A 16,838-nucleotide genomic window follows, 5' to 3' on the forward strand; every position below is an offset into this window, starting at 1 on the left:
GCCTTGTAAAGGGGTTGACCTGGGGGTATTTCACAGATAGCCTTATATGATAAATAATTTTATGACACAAGTATATACAGTTGTTGGTACATGTGTAAAATTTCTCAGTTTTCTGCAAAAACAAAACAAAATACTGTCATTCCCAGCCTATGTCCTCCTCTACCCTGTGACCCTGCAATTCTTCTCCTGAGCATAGATCCTAAGGAACCAAACACACCCATCCAAAAAGACCTGTGTACACCTATGTTCATAGCAGCACAATTTGTAATAGCCAAAACCTGTAAGCAACCCAGGTGTCCAACAACAGATGAGTGGCTGAGCAAGTTGTGGCTGGTCTTCTCAGCACTTCACAGCCTCCCCCTTTAATGTCCATTTGATGTCTACACTGACATTTCTCCCAGGAAACCGTATTGCAAATACAAGTGTTTGGCTTAAATCCCATGAAACATTCCTCTCCAGTGCTTGGCACTTAGCATGCAAGGGTCTAAACTGCTCATCCAGCTTGCCTTTCTGTTCACTCAGGAACTGACTAGCCCCCATTGGCCCCTTGGCCCACGTCTGTCAGCTGCTCACCCAGGTGGTGAGGTGTTGGGGTACTCCAGGGCCTTTGGGAAGGTGGGGGCGTGGGGTGAGTCAAAGCAAAATTGGTAAAGTTTGGTGTTTTTGGTCTCAGAAGCTGTACACACACGTGCACACGCGCACACACACACAGGGCTTCAGAGAGGAGCACAGGTGTGGGCTGTCTCCTAGCAGCCCTGCAGAAGTCATCCCCCTGGGCTACAGCAGGAGACATTTCAGACCTGCCTGGTCCTCAGTAGGACCTGGGGAGCTGCTGGGCCCTGAGCACACACTTCCCCTGAGTCTTCCTCACCTCCATATATTGTTTTCTAGATTCTCACAGCTCCTTCTTCCTCTACCACCAGATTCTTTTTTTTTAATATTTATTTTATTTATTTATTCCCTTTTGCTGCCCTTGTTGTTTTATTGTTGTAGTTATTATTGTTGTTGTCGTTGTTGGCTAGGACAGAGAGAAATGGAGAGAGGAGGGGAAGACAGAGAGGAGGAGAGAAAGATAGACACCTGCAGACCTGCTTCACCGCTTGTGAAGCGACTCCCCTGCAGGTGGGGAGCCGGAGTTCGAACCGGGATCCTTATGCCAGTCCTTGTGCTTTGCGCCACCTGCGCTTAACCTGCTGCGCTACAGCCCGACTCCCCCCACCAGATTCTTTTGAAATGCATGTGGGTATCTTCGTGGCTTATCTGCCAGACTCTTGTTACTGTCATAGACTCCGTGAAGTCCTGGGTCTTTTGTTAAAAAAATTTTTTTATCTTTATTTATTGGATAGAGATAGCCAGAAATCAAGAGGGCGATGGAGAGGGAGAGAGACACCTACAGCACTGCTTCACCACTTGCAAAGCTTTCCCCCTGCAGGTGAGGATGAGGGGCTCAAACCTGGGTCCTTGAGCATTGTAATACATGCGCTCGACTAGGTGCACCACCACCCAGCCCCAGGTCCTGCATCTTTGTGAGATTCCCCAGGAGCATTTTGCTGCTCATTTGTGTGTGTGCTCTCCCATGATCTTCCTGTGATCCAGAGACTGGTTTACAGAGCAGCTAGTGTTGGGTAGGCCCAGGTGCTAGAGAACTATTTTAAGGGAAGGGGCTTGATGCTGAGCCCACTTTGTTATGAAGTCTTTTGGTTCCTGTCTCTTTCTCGTTGGACCTCAGTTCATGTCTCTTTCCCATTGGGACTTATTTGAGCAACCTGTACATGAAGCCTATGTCTTTGTCTTTTCTCTTTGGGACTTAACTTGGACAATAAGGATACTCTCATCCCTAGATGTATCTGACTGGCACCCACAAAACCTTTTCATTATATAGATAATATGAGCCCCACCCCACCCCTACCCCAACCAAGAGTTTAGCATTGAGTTTGCTTTGACATAGTTTTTTAATCTTTGCTTCCGGTATCCTGCAAATCCTCACAACAGTTGTTGAGCTGTTTATTATATGGTTTTAAAAAAGTAATTGAGGGACTGACATTATTCCAACTGTAATCCACATTATTGCCTTTATGTCAGATCTGTCAACATCTATCTGAATATGAATTTTAAAAATCCAGGGTCCCTCGTTGTTTTGTGCTGTATAGGGTTTTGAATATTATAACCTTATCAGCTTTATCCAACAGATTAATGAAAACATTCAATAAATTCCAATCAAAGGTGAATACTGTGCATTTGAGATAGAGGGTTGGGATTTTAACTTGGAGAATAATGTCCTCCATTTTATTTTATTATTTATTTATTTTGCCTCCAGGGTTATTGCTGGGGCTCGGTGCCTGTACAATGAATCCATTGCTCCTGGAGGCCATTTTTCCCCCATTTTTGTTGCCCTTGTTATTATTATTGATATTGTTGTTATTGCTGTTGTTGGGTAGTACAGAGAGAAATTGAGAGAGGAAGGGAAGACAGAGGGGGAGAGAAAGACATCTTCAGACCTGCTTCACCACTTGTGAAGCCACCCTCCTGCAGGTGGGGTGCTGGGGGCTTCAACTGGGATCCCTACGCCAGTCCTTGTGCTTTGTGCTGTGTGCTATGTGCGTTTAACCTGTGGTGCTACTGCCCAGCCCTCATGTCCTCCATTTTAAAAAGTCAGAATTAGGCTTCAAATGTCACATGTTTTGAAGTATCTGATCACTGTCCTTGAGAAGAGAGTCAAGAAATGGGAGTCCAGAGCTCATGGAGTTGGGAATCTGTAGTTGGGGGATATTTGCACTGAGCTGCATAGCTGGAGAGAAAGAGCCTCCTGTAAATCCATGGGAATTGGTAATCAGGAAGCAGTGACCTTTGCTTGTATGGGTTAGGGGATCCAGTAGTCAGTAACAACAGGGAGGCAATGTTACACTGAGAGAGAGGAGAGATTTTTCCAGAAGTGCCAACTCTTGACAAGAGAGTAACATCCTCAGTAGAACAAAGAGGCAGTTTCTTACCAATCAGATCTTAAATTCATCAGCCGCCTGCATGAGTCACAGGGGACTGCTGTGCGGGTAGTGTGGTAGCTAGGCAGCAGCTAAGTTTCATGTTTGGATAAAACCAGCTCTTCTCTGACTTAGAACACTAACCTTTGCTTTCTTTTCTCCCTTGGCTTTTAGAGTATCTGCATTATTATTTTTCATTTAATTTTATTTTCAAACCTGCATTATCATTGCTGGCAAGGTCCCAGAATACTAAGAACAGCTGTTTGCTCTCAGTTTTATTCATGCCAGGGTTGGTGCTATCTCTGTCACCCGATTGTGTTGTTGACTACAGTCTGTCAGTCTTACTCTGTGGGGTCTTGAAAAACAAGGAGACTAGAGGTGAAGGGTGGGTGGGGAATCAAAGGGCTAACAGCATAAGACATTTTATGCCCTGTGTACAAGACTCATGGTCCTGAGAGGCTCACTACAAAGTACAAAAGTCAGCATTTGTTGAATATTTTGAAGGATAACCAGGTCTGCCCACTGACTAAAACAGTATATTGGATTTGATTTTTATTTTATTTTATTTTATTTTATTTTATTTTATTTTATTTTATTTTTTCTTCTTTCCAGAACACTGCTCAACTCTGGCTTGTGTTGGTGCTGGTGATTGAACCTCAAGCATGAGAGTCTCTTTGCATAACCATTGTGCTGTTTCCCTCACTCTCCTGTTGACTTTTTTTTCTTTCTTTTACTGACACCATTAAATCATTGGGGCTCATTCCTGTACATGATGCTCCTGGTGTTCATTTTTTTCTTTCTATTTTATTGGATAGGACAGAGAAATTGATAGAGAAGGGAGGAGATAGTGAAGATGAGAGAAAGATGAGGTGAGGGTATATAGCATTATGGTTATGCAAAGAGACTTTCCTGCTTGAGGCTCCAAGTTCCCAGGCTTAATTCCCTACATCACCACACATAAGAGCCGAGCAGTGCTCTGATAATAATGAGAGAGAAAAAGAGAGGGAAAGAAAGATAGACACTTGCAGACCTACGTCACTGTTTGTGAAGCTTCCCCCCTGCAGGTGGGGAGTGGCGTCTTGAACCCTGGTTCTTGAATTTGTTGACCTGTGTGATTAACCAAGTACCCCACCATCCAGCCCCCAATGTTGTCATTTTTAATGAGAGAGACCAGAACACCACTCAGATCCAGCATATGTGCTGCTGGCAATGGAACTCAGGACCTCATTCATGACAGCCCAGTGCTTTAACACCAAGCTGGCCCCCGTCCACTCAGCTCCCTGGGTGAATTTTATGAACCTTAAGAAGAACGGAAGGATTTCCCCATGTGGAGTCCTTCTTAGGTTGTGTATTGATTAAAGTACTTTCAGCCCAGTGTTATCAGGAAACCCAATTGAAGTGCTGTGTACTTTGAAGAAATTGATTGCCTCCTATTGTAAAGAGGTCTGCTCTCAGGGCTTCCCCAGGGTTGGGGAACTCTGCCTGATGCCACCCACACTCCTGGGGTTTTGTCCTTGGAGCTGCTTTGTGGTGGTGGAATTCCTCACAAGATGAAAGTAAGGCCACCTCTAGATGCTTTCTCTTAGGACACATGTTTACTTTATTCTGTTGTGGTCAAGCAGTGCTACTTGTTTCTCCCATACCCCCAATATTTTTCCAATGGGAAACTCTTTTTGGATGAGGATGGTATTAGGGGGTCCTTAAGGTTAGCATTTTCAAATTTAAACCAACCTAGTGATTGATATAGAAAGACAGAGGGACCAGGTGATGGCACACCGAATTGAGCACACACATTACCATGTGCAAAGACTGAAGTTCAAGCTCCTAGTCCCCATTTGTAGTGAGGGAAGTTTCATGAGTGGTGAAGCAGTCTGCAGGTGACTCTTTCTCTCTTTTTTTTTTATTTCCTCTTCTCTCTCAATTTCTTTCTGTCCAATCAAAGTAGATAATAAATATTTAAAATAATTATTAAAAAAAAGGAAATAGACATAGAAACCTTTCTTGCTAGTGGTGTGTGTGTGTGTTTGCGCGCGCACCTATGTCCTCATGCAGCTGTAGCTTTGCCATTCCAGGCTAACTTTTTCTGGTGGAGAGACAGACACAGAGAGAGGGAGAGATACCAAGGCACAAAGGTGTCCCCATTGCCTTTGTACTCACATGTAGTGTGCCGGGGGCTTGAACCTGGGCATGACAAGGCAGCAGCCTGCTGGGTAAGCTCCCTCATCGGCTGCACAGGTGAAATATGCTGAAGCACTGTCAGAGACCTTCCCTTGTGGCATCCCTGAGCTGACAGAGTGCTTGTGATCATGGCTAACCAGGACTGTGCCCTTGTTACCTGGCTATCGCTAGGCCTTCTGTTGGCAAACTTGTCACTGGGGCGCAGGCAGATAGATGCTTCCTGACTAGATAAGTCTTCCTCTGAAGCCAAGTTGTAGTCTGGAACAGGTCACAGATCTGTGTCCAGATCTGCAGGTAGGGGGCGTAATACCAAGGGCACAGGTGGGTGTGAGCCCAGTCTCGGTACACGGAACAGCTTCTGGGAGCAGAGGCTTAAATCCTGGTCTGTGAACATTATAACATGCTCTGCTCATTATACCAAGTGTGCCATCACCTAGCTCCTCTGCAGCTGAATCAAGAATTCATATATCTTAAATAAAAAATTTAAAAAAAAGAATTCATATATGTCCATTTTTCTGATGACTCGAATGAGGTTAAAAAGCTCGCCCAAGATTTTCTAGCTAGTGTCATGAATATTCCATATTCATCAGACTTCAGAGTTTCTGCTCTTAGGTGTGGTATTTAACTTACCCCCCATATGTGAGTTTCTGTAACATTAGCACTTAATTTTCATTGTCTTCTCTGCAGGGTTGCTCCATCCAGAGGTGGAGGCCAGGTGGGGGCACACCTGGTAACACAGTATGTTGCCATGTGCAAGGATTCATGTTCAAGCCCCCGCTCCCCACTTGCAGGGGGGAAGCGTCACAAGTGGTGAAGCAGATCTGCAGGTATCTCTCTTTCTCTCTCCCTCCCCGTATCCCCATCTCTGCCATGGCTCCTGCCTCACGAGGTGGGCTGCCTCATGGGGCCCAGCCAGTACTCTGTGCCAGTCTGGGGTACGTCTGAGGAGGCTGGGGGCTTGCTAGGCTGTCTGGGAGCATATCCTCCAGAAACAGCTGGCAGAGGTGTTCAGTCAGTGTGTAGTTTTCTGCTTCATGAAGGTGAATGCTTGGCCCTGTGTGCCAAGCTGGAATATGTTTGGCACACAAGTCCATTTTCTCATTGTTACAAGACCAAGTCTACCGGGAAATGTCTTACAACACATAAAAAGGAAAACAAACAAGTCAGCCTTGGTTTGTGGACTATTTGGGTTATTCATTAATTTATCTTTATTTGCTCTGTTTTATTGCTTTTTTAATGTGTTTATTTTTTTGCTGTCAGAGCTCCACTGGGGGTTCATGCTTGTGCCATTCCACTGCTCCCAGGTGAGCTGTCTTATTTCTTTTCCATTTCCAAATAGAGAGTGAAAGGCAGAGAGACAGAGGGACAGAGACATAGGGAAGATAGCACAGCACTGCTTCACCAGTCATGAACCTTTCTCTGTGTACGATGCTCCCATGTGGGTCCTCATGTATGACAAAGATTGTGTTCCTCTCAGAGTCCAATCTCCCTCTCCTCTTTTCTTTTATTTCCTTTCCTCTCCTTTCCTTTTCTTCTTCTTTCCTTTCTCTTTTCTTTTCTCTTTTTCCTTCTTCCCTCTTTCCCTCTTTCCCTCTCTTTTTTAAAATTTTTATTATATTTATTTTGTTTGACAGGAACAGCTAGAAATCAAGAGGGAAGGGGGTGATAGAGAGGGAGAGAGGCAGAGAGACACCTGCAACACTACTTCACCATTTGCAAAGCTTTCCCTCTGCAAGTGGGGACCAGGAACTTGAACCTGGGTCCTTGCACACTGTAATGAGTGCGCTCAACCAGGTGCACCACCACGTGTCCCCTCTCCCTCTCTTTCTCCCTTTCTTTCTTTTTTTTCTTCCTCAGAGCCCTGCTCAGCCCTGGCATATGGTGATGCAAGAGATTGAACCTGGGACTTTGAAGCCTCAGGCATGAGAGTCTCTTTGTATAACCACTACAGCACACCCCCATTTATTTTATTTTCCTGGAGGAATTACTGTACAACTCATTATATCACTGGGATTATTGTAGCCTTTGAGAGGCTTTCATAGAAGAAACTATTTGAGTGAAACTTTATTTTACTTATTTTTATACACTGGGCTTCCATTGTTCATAGTGGACTCTTTATTTTTCTAAAATTTAAGATGGAGAGAGACAGCAATAAAGGAATAAAGACAGACAGAAAAGCAGCTGTCACGTTTGTTGTTCCCTTAGGGTGCCGGAGCTGGAACCCTCACACTAGTATGTGCCATTTGGGTGGCCCCTGGCCTTCAGACATAGGGATGATTATTTTGATGAAACTTAAGAAATTATGTTTTCAGTGAAAGACATTCTGCTGTAGAAATTACTACTACTCTTTAACGTGGAAGTGTTTCTGTGACTCTAGAAATTACTACTATTGTGGTCTGGGAGGTGGTGTAGTGGATAAAGCATCGGACTTTCAAGCATGAGGTCTCGGGTTTGATCCACAGCAGCACATGTACCAGAGTCTGGTTCTTTCTCTCTCTTTCTCCTCTTAACTTTCTCATTAATAAATAAATAAAATTTTTACAAAAAAGGAATTACTACTAAAAACATTTTTTTAGCACCTCCATTATTTTTAAAGAGAGAGTATTAGACAGACAGAAAAACTGACCACATCACCAAAGCTTTCTTCAATGTGGTGGGGGCTGTAACTAAACCTGGGTTGTGTACATGGCAAAGCAGTACACTACCCAAGTAAGTTGTTTTGTTATCCCAGGCTTATTTTTCTGTTTGGGGGGGAAGGAGGGAAAGAGAGAAACACCAAGACTGAACACTGTTCCGTTCTGGCATATCTGGTTCATGTGTTTGAGTCTGTGACCTCACGAATGCTAGTTCTGTGCTGTACTGCTGAGCTGTCTCCTTGGCTTCACAGCCATTATTTTAATAACAAGGGAGCTGGAAGTCTCCCATCTAAAGAACTATCTCAGTACTTTGAAGCTTTGTAGAAAGCCCTTTCTAATAGTTTGCTGCTCCAGACTGGCATCAGCACTGAGAAGGGCAGTCTTCTCTGCCATTTGAAATGTGCTGGATACTGTCTTAGTTGTAAACTGTACAGGTATGCTCACTGAGGCTCAAGTCAAGTGATTTATCAAAGACCCTATGTGCAGTCAAAAAAAGATGTTAAACTGGTTCTTCTTTTTTATTTTTTTAATATGTAGGGAAACCGAGGCGCTAATGGTTAATGATTGTGCTGTTTGTCTTCACCCTCCAACCCAGACCCTCTCTACCTTCTGTTTCCAGCTTCTGCATTTTGCTTTGCTTTTTTCCTTGACTTTGACTTTCTAACCCAGATTCTGTTTTTGTCTGCATATCTTAGCTCCAAGGAGGGCTTCATCCTCTTTTTTAAAAATTAATTTGTACTTATTTATTTTGGATAGACACAGTGAAATTGAAAGGAGAGAGAGAGAGAGACACCTGCAGCCCTGTTTCACTGATGTTGAAGCCTCTTCCTTGCAGGTAGGAACAGGGGCTCGAACTCCATTCCTGCACACTGTAGTGTGTTAGTGTGTATGCTTAACCATCACCTGGTCCTCTTCTTCCACTTCTCTGTCTGTGATAGACACAGGAAATCTCCTCCACATCCAAATCTGTCATGGCTGACTTTATGCCAATGTCTCTCCAGTCTGTCTGCCTAGCACATGAGGTCCCTGCTGAGCTCTAGCTTCATCAATTCATCTGCCTGGTATAAATCTTTCCGCTGGTAGCCTGGAAGGCTCTCACACAGGGTGTGTCTGCACAGGTCTCACTCACTCTTCCCACAGGCTCCGCTTGAGTTCCATCCCAGTCAGTTCCTGCCACCCATCAGGACACAACTCCGGAGACCTGGGGCCCTCCCAGTGGCCTCTCTCTGTGTCCCCTGCTGTCTCAGCTCTTGTTAGTTTTCCCTGTAGATGCCTAGAACACATCTCCCAAGCCTCCATGTTCTCTGTTCCCATCTGCCCAGCCTGTGTCATCATCTTTTAGCATTCCAATCTAGCCTATCTTTTCTCTATCTGAAATATGTTCATACACATCCCAGTCAGCCTTAGCTCAGTTCACATAGCCCTTCAGTGCTGTGAATGACCTCAGGTGGCTCTTGGTGGATGGGCCCTGTTGCACTGTTCTCTCTCTCTCTTTTTTTAAATATATTTTTCCTTTTATTTTAAGTATTTATTCATTGATTTATTTACTTAGAATAGAGACAGAGAGAAATTGAGGAGATAGAGAGGGAAAGAGAGACGCCTAAAGTACTGCTTAACCACTCATGAAGCTTCCCCCTGCAGGTGGGGGCCAGGGGCATGAACCTGGGTCCTTGTCTACTCTAACATAGGAGCTCTACTAAGTGCACCACCTCCCAACCCTGGATCTGCCTTGTCCTAAACCTTTCTGATCACCCCACCACCACCACCACCACCACTCTTGCCTAACCAGAGTTGGTTTCTATTAGTGAGGTTAATCACTTTGCAAGCTTCAGGGTCTAGTAATATCTGAGGAGAAGGGCTGGGGCAGGGAGGGTGACACCACTTTAGGACCACAGTTCTGGATGACGTGTGCATTTTGAAAATCACAGAGGAAGGAAAAGAGCTCCGAGTACCAGCCAGCGGTGCTAAAATGCCTCAGTCTGAGATGTGCCTGTCACAGCACAGACTTGGCAAATGGCACCTTCTGTGGGGAATTATAGCTTGTGTTATAGGTCAGGGTAGAGACTGTGGTGGGCTCAGGGACTAGACAGGAAAGAGGCCTAGGATGAGAGTGAGTGTGTGTATAGGTTGGGGTGGAGACCCACAGAATCAGAGATTGGGTGTGACCTAAGTCACCTTGGTGTGTGAAGGCTGGGGCTTTAGGGTTTGAGAAAACAGTGTAAGGGACTGGGTGGTGACATACCCAGATGAACATACACGTTACCACACACAAGGACCCAGGTTCAAACCCCTACTCTCCACTTTAAGGGGGGAAGCTTCACAAGTGGTGAAACAAGTCTACAGGTGTCCATCTTTCTATCTCTCTGTCTCTGTCTGTCTCCCCCTCCTCTCTTGGTTTCTCTCTGTCCTATCCAGTAAAATAGAAAAAAGAAAGAGAGAGAAAGAGAGAGAGAGAGAGACAGAGAGACAAACAGTAGCCACTGGGAGCAGTGGATTTGTAGTGCTGGCACTAAGCCCCAGCAATAATTCTAGTGGCAATGAAAATAGAAAAGATGTAAAGCTTCTTCCAGGGTTGATGAGAATATCCATTTATGATTTGCCAGTTCATCCCATTGTTTTATTTTAAAGGGCTGTTTAAAAAACCTCTCCCAGTCATTAGATTTACACTTAAAATCTAAATGTTATTTATCCTGCAGTAGGTCAATGTGGAGTTTATCACCAGACCTGTTAACTCAGTCTTAGGGTCATGCACCATGACTCCTAGTCGTCTCTCTGTTCATTTTGTAAGCTTTTCTCTTATAAAAGTCTTTGCTGGCAAGACTTCCAGCAGCCCACCCTGCCTCCTTTCTGATGGTGCAAAAGTAGAAATGAAAGCTTCTTCTGATAACTGATGGAAGGGATTGCTAGCAAATACATGAAAAACTACCCTTCAGCTCCTCCATATTGGGGGAGAAAAAGCACTGAGTTCCAAAATTTTAAATTGCCAATATAACAGATGAGCAATGCCTCCCAGTAGTGAGACATACATTAGGAGCAGCCATGAGAAATACAATTAACTCCTTTGCCAGTACTGCTACTCCTGAGTGTTTCCAGGTTTAATTTATTTTAGGAAGATTGGCAGTTATAATTATGTTGTCAAGTATTTGACATTTTTGCTGGAGCAACAACATTGAAACCCAGACAAATGCTCCAGCCTAGTTTTTAATAGAATGATGGCAAAGAACAGAACTTGGTTTTCTAAAGGGTGAAAGCAGTCTGTAGTCCAGTGTGTGTGTGTGTGTGTGTGTGTGTGTGTGAGAGAGAGAGAGAGAGAGAGAGAGAGAGAGAGAGAGAGAGAGAGGGCACTCAGTGACTCTGAGGAGAGCAGGCTCCCAGCTGCCTTTCCCTCACCATGAGTCCATGTGCGCTGGGGAAGGTGGCACCTGCCTTAAGAAGGCCTGGCCTTGTGCCCTGAGGTTTGGGGACTGGTGGTGTGTATTAGGAAAAGGGCTCCTCTAGCATCAGACAAACCTGTGTGTGAGTCTAAATATTTTCTTTTATTATTACTATTACTGTTATTATTATTATTATTAAGTTATTGCATAGAGACATAAACTAAGGAGGAAAGGGGAGATAGAGAGGGAGGAAGAACAGAGAGACATCTGCAGACCTGCTTCACTGATTGTGAAGTTTCCCCCTACAGGTAGAGGCCAACTCAGATCCTCAAGCATGACAACGGGTACTCAACTGGGTGCACCACTGCCTGGCTCCTAATTGCATCATTTTCTTCTTGGCTGCATCCCTTAGTTTTCCTGGACATCTCAGTGTATATGTATATATATGTATATATATATATATTTTTTTTTTTATCAGAACACTGCTTAGCTCTGATTTATGTTGGCATGGGGCATTGAACCTGGGACTTTGGAGCCTCCGGCATGAGACAGACTTTGCATAACCATAATACTGTCTTTCCCAGCCCTCTTGGACACCTCTAACACAGAGAGTCCTGCAGAATATGTGTGAGCTTAGAGATCCTGTGTAAATGAGGAGGACTTTCTTACAATAGATATTTACATCAACATGTAAACCTCCTTTGCCTCTGGAGTCACCAGACCACAGCAAGCTGGGCAGAGAAGTTGAGACCTGCAGAAAATGCTTATCTTTCTGACAGGTACAGACTGGGGTGCTTTGTTTAAAAAGGCTTCTGAAAGATGCTCTATGACTTATGCTTTATGACTTATATGACTTATTGAGTGGGAGAACCTTAGCTAGATGCCGGGACCCTCAGATCTGATACAGCTCAGGGTTGAGAGAAAATAGCTTCAGTCACCATATAGTTTATTTGAAGAGTCTGGAGAGAGGGCTATACATTGCCAAATGAGAATGTTAGGTGTGTCAGATAAAATCACATCACATCAAAAGGAAAAGGAAGATCGAAGATGCGTTTAGGTAAAAACACAATTCAAGAATAACTGTCCAAACACAAATTACCTTCAAGGTAGGGGGGCCATCAAGAATGTGTGAAGCCTTGATTACAATAGTCTTTGCCTAAATGTCATTAGTCAGGTGCAATTCTCTGATGCCTCAAGATATATTCAGGTCACTCTATGCACAGACCCCAAACCCTTCAAGGAAGGAGCCAGAGGTCAGAGCTACTCTCTCACACTCTTCATACTTCTGCCTTAAGGGGGGAGGAGTTGTGACAAAAAGGGGTTAGGCCTGAAGCCTTACTTATTGGGCAGGCCTCCTGGTATTCTTAGACAAAGGAATGCACCTGGTAGCAATCTGCCAGGCAGGGTTTGTAAACATGGAGGCTTTGGGTAAAATCAATAGAATTTTTAACAACAAATATCAAAAAGTCTGGGGTCAGGAAACTTCTTCAGCAGTGTTCTGTTATTGACCAGTGAGGTCAGCTCTGGGTTAGGGATGTTTGCTGCTTCTCTGGGTAGCTTGCCAACCAAATTGGCATACGGAGTTTTCTTCCCCTTTGCATTTGCTGTGCTGTGTTCTCTGCTCTGGGAATGCTCTCTCTCCTGGGGATCACCCTCTCATTTCAAAACCACCTTTTCTGTGTGCCTGTTCTGGTCCCCCTGTCACTTTTGACTTTCAAACTTCCTTAAAATGGGGCTCTATTCACCTGAGGAAGATGGGTCAATATTGGGACAGCGTGGAATGTTCCTACTCATGACCACAGAATGTGAGCTCATATCTACAGGGATGCAGAGGTCACATAGGCTCCTAAGCTAATTATGGGCCCCAGACCACATCAGATCGATGGGGTTTACAGTCAACAATGTTTATACCCCTTTCCCATATTAGGGAGCTACTCTCTTCCCTGATCCAGCTTTCTGGTCCTTCTGCCAGCCATGACATCATCTCCCCAGACAATAACTTGGATCCACTGGCATATCAGATTTCAGGCTCAGGGGCCAAAAGAAAAAAAAGGGGGGGGGAAACCCTTTGGAATTTAATTAAAATATGCCTACTAGCTATCTACAAAATGGAGGACTCCCCAACACTTCATCTGCACTATTCCAGCCCTTGATTAGGTCCATGATTGGTCAACAGTTTGTTTGGCTTTGTATGTTAGCTCTCTTGTCAACCACCAGGTTCCAGATGCTAGCATGATGTGGACCAGACTTCCCTGGACAGACAGCCCCACCAATGTGTCCTGGAGTTCCGCTTGCCCAGAGGCCTTCTCCACTAGAGAAAGAGAGAGACAGGCTGGGAGTATGAATCACCTGTCAACGCCCATGTTCAGTGGGGAAGCAATTACAGACCTTCCACCTTCTGCATCCCACAATGACCTTGGGTCCATACTCCTAGAGGGATAAAGAATAGGAAAGCTATCAGGGGAGGGGGTGGGAAACAGAGTTCTGGTGGTGGGAATTGTGTGGGGTTGTACCCCTCTTATCCTATGGTTTTGTCAATGTTTCCTTTTTATAAATAATTTTTTTTAAAAAATGGGGCTCTGTTGATTGTGAAAATAAAAGGAATGCACTCTCTCTGTGGAGTAGAGAAAGGAAAGAAAGGAAAACATGAGGGCTGGGAGACTTTCATGCCTGAGTTCCCAGGTTCAGTTCTAGAGGCCACCATATGCCAGAATGGAGCACTGCCTCCTCCACCATGCCCCCATTGAAGTACAATGATCTTAAAAGGAGAAGGCATCAAAAAGCATGACACCCTTATCACTTTCAAACAGCAGCTGTTAGCATTGCATGCTATTTGCCTTCCATCCCCTTGCTTTGCATTCTTCCTACATTTTCATCATGTGCATTGGGTTCTGCATTCTCCTCTAGTAAACACGGTTCCATTAAATATTCCCTGCAAACATTTCATGCGATAACTTTTGATTGACTCAGCAGTTTTCATGTTGACTAGCTTCTCCCACCCCCATTTTTCTTGTATTTTAAGAATCTTGTGATAAGCACCTCTGTACATTTTGGATTTATTAGAGGATAGAATTCTAGAAATGGAACAACTGAACCAGAGCTTATTGACAGATTTAAAAGCATCTCATATTTCTTGCAAGACTGACTTTCGGAAAGTTTGACCAAATCTTGATGCCTTCTAGCAACATGGTCAAATAATGTTATCTTTGTTTACGTGAGCAAAATAGGTTTTTCCCACATTACGGTAAATGCAGAGAATCAAACAGCATTTACTTACATCCTGTGAGTGTTGACAGATTTCTTCTTATGGAGAAAGATTGTTTCTTGTACCCAAGGCCTGGGTTGAGCACTATGGTTTTCTTTGTCTCTGTTGGGCATTTGGTTTTAATGAGTGAGTTACACTGTGCTGGGAGTGGGTTCCTGCTCTAAGACCTTGGGCTGAGGTGAATGTCACGGCATGGCCTCTTGCACGCACTGCTGTTTTTTGCTATACTCTCTCACTCTGGGGAATGACACCTGCTGCTGTCACCCAGGGCCCCTGGACCCTGGTCGTGTGGCCCTCAGGCACCTTGCTGGGGAGAAGACAGTTTCCATGTATATGACCAGGGGTCATTTTTTCTGGCCAGAGTGTCCAGTCTGTGCAATGACTTTATAGGAGTTGTGTGTGGATGAGTCTGTTTCTGATTGGAGAGCACCAATTTCCTCACCAGAAAGGGAATGAGTGCAGGCTTTTAAACACATGGGATGGGGGAATTATTTCTCCTCCTCCTCCATTTTATGCAGTCAGGGAATATGCTTAGGGCCTTGTATATGTGTGATACCACTGAGTAGTGTTCCTGGCCTAATTTCTGTTCTGTATTTTTAAGGGGGGGCAGTGTGCAAGAGGGAGAGACATCAAAGCATTTGCTCTTTCACCATCCATAGAGTTCCCTTGATGCTTTCCAAAGTGCTCCTATGTGGTGCTGGGGTGGGCCCAGGCCCACTAGTGGTTGCTGCTTGTAGAATAGTGGTTGAATGTGGTCCGGGAAGTGGTGCAGTGGATAAGGCTTTGGACTTTCAAGCATAAGGTCCTGAGTTCAATCCCCGGCAGCACATGTACCAGAGTGATCTATAGTTCTTTCTCTCTATCATTTCTCATGAATAAATAAATAAAATCGTTAAAAAAATAGTGATTGGATGTGGCTGTGGGAGAAGGGAAGAGTAGACCCTGAGGTGAGACAGAGGGAAGAAATCTGAAGGACTGCAGCCCAGGCTCACTCCCAGCTACAAAAAGTGATATTTGAGGGTCACTGCCCTCATCACTCTGCCCAGGTGGGCCTCTGATTCAGGTGGTTGACATCAAGCTGTGGGGGCCAGGCAGTAGCACACCATCTACCCATGGGCATATTTTATTTGGCCCATGAGTCTCTGAAAATATATTATTTATTGGGTAGAGACAGAAATCAAAAGGGAGAGGGAGAGAGAGAGAGATGCCTGTAGCCCTGCTTCACCACTCATGAAGCTTCCCCCCTACAGGTGGGGAGTGGGGACCCAAACCCCAATCCTAGGGGGCCAGGCGGTAGCACTGCAGGTTAAGCATTCATGGTGGGAAACGCAAGGATCAGTGCAAGGATCCCGGTTTGAACACGGTTCGAACCTGGCTCCCCACCTGCATGGAGTCGCATCACAAGTGGTGAAGCAAGTCTGCAGGTGGCTATCTTTCTCTCCCTCTCTGTCTTCCCCTCCTCTCTCAGTTTCTCTCTGTCCTATCCAATAGCAACGACAGCAACAATGATAAACAACAAGGGCAACAAAAAGGGAAAAAAATGTCTTCTAGGAGCAGTGGATTAGTAGCGCAGATACCGAGCCCCAGCAATAACCATGGAGGCAAAAAAAAACAAAACCCTCAAAACCCCAAATCCTTGTGTATTGTATTCAGTAATTTGTATGCTCAGCTGGGTGCACCACCACACTTGTCCCAGGCCCATGAAGTTTTTTTTATTTTACTTTATTATTTTATTATTATTTTTGAGAGATGCAGAGGGAGAAAGACCAGAGCACTGCTCAGCTCTGGTTTATGGTGGTGCAGGGGATTGAACCTAGGACTTTGGAGCCTCAGGCATGAGAGTCTGTTTGCACAACCATTATGCTATCTCCCCAATCCCTCATGAAGTTTTAAGATACAGAAACTTAGAAAAATCTGGATTTTCAAATTTTTGTGAAAAAGTCCAGAGCCTACCAGCACTCATTGTAACCCCCTCAGTGCCTCTCCCAGCTTCTGCCCAGTGAGGTCTCTGTTCTCTGCACAGCAGTCTCACTGCTACAGCCTCATCCCCTGGGCAGTGCCTCTCAAACTTTCCCACCAAGCCACCCCAACAGCACGTCTGCAGATTCTATGGACAGGAGCAAGTGGACAGAAATGTGTTCTTCATGCTTGCTTCCTCTGCCTTATCTGCCAAGCATCATCTACGTATAACCATTCTTGATTTGAGGAGGTCTTGGGGAATAACCAGACATTCACTTCTGGGCTAATTTTGAAACGCAGGTTGGAAGGGGAAGCTTCTCAGACGTCTTTGAAGCAGAATGAGAGGAGGTGGTGTTAAAGCCACTGGGTGTGTGGCTGATGTGACCAGTGTGCTGGAACCACAGCTGTCACCACATCTGTTTTATTTTCCACTCACAGCAGGGCATGG

The 16,838-nt window shown here is 44.8% G+C and overlaps 1 protein-coding gene across 4 annotated transcripts in view; it reads left to right on the forward strand.

The window, feature by feature from the left end:
* VOPP1 (VOPP1 WW domain binding protein) overlaps positions 1–16,838 on the forward strand; it is an 84,277-nt gene that overhangs the window by 7,479 nt on the left and 59,960 nt on the right. For 2 of the 4 annotated variants that reach the window (XM_060171529.1, XM_060171530.1), the window contains exon 2: positions 5,844–5,983. The exons of the other annotated variants lie outside the window; for them this stretch is intronic. In XM_060171529.1, coding sequence (XP_060027512.1) covers positions 5,844–5,983 — 140 coding nt within the window. The remainder of the gene's footprint in view (positions 1–5,843; positions 5,984–16,838) is intronic. 4 annotated transcript variants of the gene reach the window in all.

Source organism: Erinaceus europaeus, chromosome 14 (assembly GCF_950295315.1).
Source record: "Erinaceus europaeus chromosome 14, mEriEur2.1, whole genome shotgun sequence".
In the NCBI taxonomy this organism is placed as follows: domain Eukaryota; kingdom Metazoa; phylum Chordata; class Mammalia; order Eulipotyphla; family Erinaceidae; genus Erinaceus; species Erinaceus europaeus.